Source organism: Nematolebias whitei, chromosome 9, assembly GCF_014905685.2.
Source record: "Nematolebias whitei isolate Nwh7 chromosome 9, NemWhi1, whole genome shotgun sequence".
Classification (NCBI taxonomy): Eukaryota; Metazoa; Chordata; class Actinopteri; order Cyprinodontiformes; family Rivulidae; genus Nematolebias; species Nematolebias whitei.
Window position 1 is genome coordinate 44,895,766 of NC_056506.1, and position 4,001 is coordinate 44,899,766.

At 43.8% G+C, this 4,001-nt stretch overlaps 1 protein-coding gene across 1 annotated transcript in view; it reads right to left on the reverse strand.

Moving 5' to 3' along the window:
* Nucleotides 1-2,850: 2,850 nt before the first annotated feature.
* The window catches only part of kirrel1b (kirre like nephrin family adhesion molecule 1b), a 151,042-nt gene continuing 149,891 nt past the window's right edge, over nucleotides 2,851-4,001 (reverse strand). The window contains exon 13 of the mRNA XM_037681389.1: nucleotides 2,851-3,795. Within this exon, the coding sequence (XP_037537317.1) occupies nucleotides 3,175-3,795 (621 nt within the window). The 3' untranslated portion in view covers nucleotides 2,851-3,174. The remainder of the gene's footprint in view (nucleotides 3,796-4,001) is intronic.

The following is a 4,001-nucleotide window of genomic DNA, read 5'->3' on the forward strand; positions in this document are numbered from 1 at the left end:
TGGACGCAGCACTTGAGTGCCAGACCACCGAGAACTTGGAGGTGGCGGAAAATGTGGTTAGTGATGGCGGGAGGACCAAGATCGTCCCCCGGCACCTGCAGTTAAGTCTGCAGCAACAAGGGACATGGCAGGCTGCTGGGAGAAATGCCCATCACTCGGGGAGGAGTTCTGCCCAGAATTCAGGCAGTCCTGTTGCCCAAGAGGACTAAGAGGTCTGCTGGGTCTGGATGGATGGATCAGCATCTGCAGCCAGTTTCCCAAATGCCCAAAGCCATCAGCATCTAGAACTATTCTAATGAAATCAAGATGAGCTACAACAATTAATTTCCCTTTGGGATTAATAAATTATTTTTTAATTTGAATTTGTAACAAGATATCACAATCCAAATATGTGTTGAAGATGACTCTCGGTTACTACCATGAGCAAATTGACCTTTTTGCTGTGGGTGATTATAAAGTGAAATGTTGCTAAAACAATCCACTGATGGCATTGGCTAAAATCCATGTTACGTCCACTGATTTCTAGGGCTTCTCTCACTAGAGGACAACCTTTCTCATCCTTTGCTTGTTTGCAGGTCTGCTGTCGCACCATGCTGCACACCTGGAATCACTTACTCCTCATCAGTGGATTGCATAAAAGCGTTAGTGATCTGCCACGCCCCTTTTTCTTTGGGCATTTCCACTGGCCCTGATCATTGTTGTGGTGTGGTTGACTTAGAACTTAACGCTGTGTACAAATTATTTTAACAACTCTGAGAAGAGCTTTCTGATCCTCTGTGAACTTTACTGATTAAATACTTTTGCTTATGGGAAGTTTGCTAGGGGTTCTCTGCCATTTTATTTGAAGTATTTCTCCTGTTTTGTTGCCAGGGAGCTTAGGAATTGTAGTTTTTGTTTTGTTAGGTAAGAGGTGACTGTTTTCTAGTCAGAAGGGGCATTCTTTTAACCCCCAGACCCGTACAAAATGTAACCCGCAGACCTTTGACTCTTAACCTAACCACGTGACCGTATCAGCGATAAGAACGTACCTTTAAACAAACTAGGAGGTAGAGGAGGAGCAGTCTGAACGCTACGTATGGGAATGATAACAACTAATAACGGCCATTTAATGGATGATAACATCCAAAGTGTGTGGAAGTTCATGGCTTCTCTTCTGTCTGTAACGCCCAAGACTAATAGAAGAATAAATTATTGTATAATGTCAAATTGGGCTGTTTGAGTTATTTGCTTTATGTTTAGTTTACAATTTGTGTTACACCCTGTACCTTCTAGACACAGTCCAAGGGTTGTAACAATCCACTTTACCAGATAAAAGAAAATGAGTAAACACAAAAAGTATATCAAACTGATCTTAATTCCAGCCTTTCCAGGTGTTGTGATGAGTAGCTTGCGTGCAAGCAGGACGGTCTTGTTTTCAGGAAGAGATGAGACAAAGCTGAGCAAACAGAACGAGGGATCTGCAAGTTTCGAAACTTCAGATTTTCAAGTGATGTCAATTATTTTCAATAGTTATAAATTCTGCCTAAAAGTTCCATCACACACACCAAAACTCGACGTGATGCCATGAAAAATCTGGGACGTGAGACACCAGCACATTTTCTGAGAGAAATCAACATACTTATACGTCCTTTGCAAGCATACAAAGTACCATTTGAGCTAGGCGTTATCCTCCAGACCCACTTTGATATGTCAGACAACATTTGAACCTTTTCATCGCTAACTACACAGAAACGCTCAAATCGAGCTGCTGCTTGTTCGACGTTCGTTCTGAATGTCGTCACCGACTTCAGAAAAAAAAAGGCAGTCGAGTCATAAAACTGGAAGCCAGAGAAAAAGCTTCATGTCAACCAAACGTATCCATCAAAATATCTGCTCCAGATGGATGTTGTCATTTTGAGGTGAAGCTCTTGATTATTCTACTTTAAGCCTACGACATCAGCGTTAAAAACCGCCTCATTTTAAAGGAACTCGGACCATTTAAGGTCGCAGTTTCCACAAACGCGTTAAAAAGTGAGTGTCACCCAAAATGCTGAACCTTTGGTCCACAACTCCTTATAAAAATATTATAAAATGTTTCTGAATGCCATTTTTTTTTTATACATTTCAGTATAAATATGGAAAAAAGAATCTATTCTATTGTGCAAGTGAGAGAAACAGATACTTCCTTAAACACTTGAGGGATGGGGGAGGTATCTTTTTGTACAAATTGCAGGATTTTTTTAAGGATGAAAAGGCGTTCCCACCACACCCAGATTCACAAACACTGTCAATGTCGTGGGAAATATTAAGCATGACGATACAAATGAGACACGGGGAGGCGTAGGAGCTCAGAGACGCTTGCTACTGCTCCTTTTTCTTACTGCAGATGTAGAAATATCTCATCGTCTGGAGCACCTCGTTGTCCACGCTTTTAAAAAAAGAAGACAAGTTTTTGTGTGTGCACTGGCACAAAAGAACTGGCACTCTGGCTGAACCTCCTTCGGTTGCTTGTCCGTCTCAAATCAAAATAAATCTCATGAAAAAGAGCCATGGTTCATGAGGACTGGGCGATCAGAAAGTGCCAGCTGCAGTGTATTTGTGGTCTAAGCTGCCTATTTGCTGCAAGTTGTTAAACATCTGTGAGTGTATGTTCTGCAGTCAAAAATGCACAAAAGTGTGGCTTATAAAGAGGTTTGCTGTAGATTTCTGAACTGCATTTCAGTATAGAGCTTTATACAAGAAATTTCAAAATTACCCCAATTTTTTTGTATTTACAGAGATGAGCAAAAGGACCATGAAGCAGGATGATGATGATGGTCTAAAAGCAAGATGAAGGGTGCACATAATGTTCCCTTCTTCTCGCCTCCTCGTAGCTTTTACATTCTCTTGATTGTAGTTCTCACTTTTGCTTTAATTGGCCGATAAACACAAAAGATTGGAGGCCAATGCAAAATGTGTGTGAAGGTTGCTTTCAGCATGTATTGCTTCGTACTGTGTTTTGCGTAATGCTGCTAAATGCTAGGTGTTGGAACGTGTCACTGATCCCGAAAATGATTAGTTTCCATGCAGCTGTGGCTGTGGAAAAACCACAACGCTTCTTTTGAAGATTTAAGTCTAGATCTATACAGAATGATTTGTGTCTTCATGTGTAATAATACTGCTGATGTCAAACGTAAGTCCATGACGGTGCGTTTCTCACACATGAGTCTGCATTCGTTGCGTGTGTCTGTGGGAATAGTCAGAAGGTGGAGACGAGTACGAGAAGCGGGTAGAGGTTCCGTACTTCCCCAGCCCTGTTTCAGGACTTTGCTGCCCCTGTCCCGGTCCAGGTCCTGGTCCGGTCCCTTGCCCTGTTGGGTACATCTCATAGGCTGGCCCTTCCTCTATGGGGGGAGCAAAGCCCATCCGGTAGCTGGCGTACTGGGAAGGGTATCCATAGTTGTCATATGGCAGTTGGGCCGTGCTGTCCAACAGACCACAGTCTGCTCCCGGGTAATCTCCTGGAGATGGAAGAGCCGGGTTGGGGGGTGCCTGCTGGCTCTGTGATGCTCTGGAGAAGGTGTTGAAATGGGCGTAGGTGGCGTGGGACATCCTTGAAGGCGGGCGAGGATCATAGCATCCCGCTCTTGAGCCTGGGACTGTGCTTGGGGGGACTGCACCGCTGGCTGCAGCTGGGGGTCCGCTGGAAACCGCACCAGCTGGTCCGCTGTTGGGGTTCGGAGGGCGAAACTCTCCCTGGTAGTGGACAACACGGGTCTGGGGGCGAGCCTCCTCATGGGTGGTGGCTCTAACGTTGTAATAGCCGTTGGTTGGATCCTGTGAGCATAAAAATATTTTTATTTCCGTTCTAAAGGGTAAAATTAATACGTACTCCAACATCTACATGTATAAAAACAGTTTCTGCATGAATTTGTTGTTAGCTTCCTGATGCATGATTAATAATCCAGGTAGATAAATCTGACAGGGTTAAGTCAGGTCCTCTGGACGGATTCTTCTTAGCTAAGAAGAATCCGTCCAGAGGA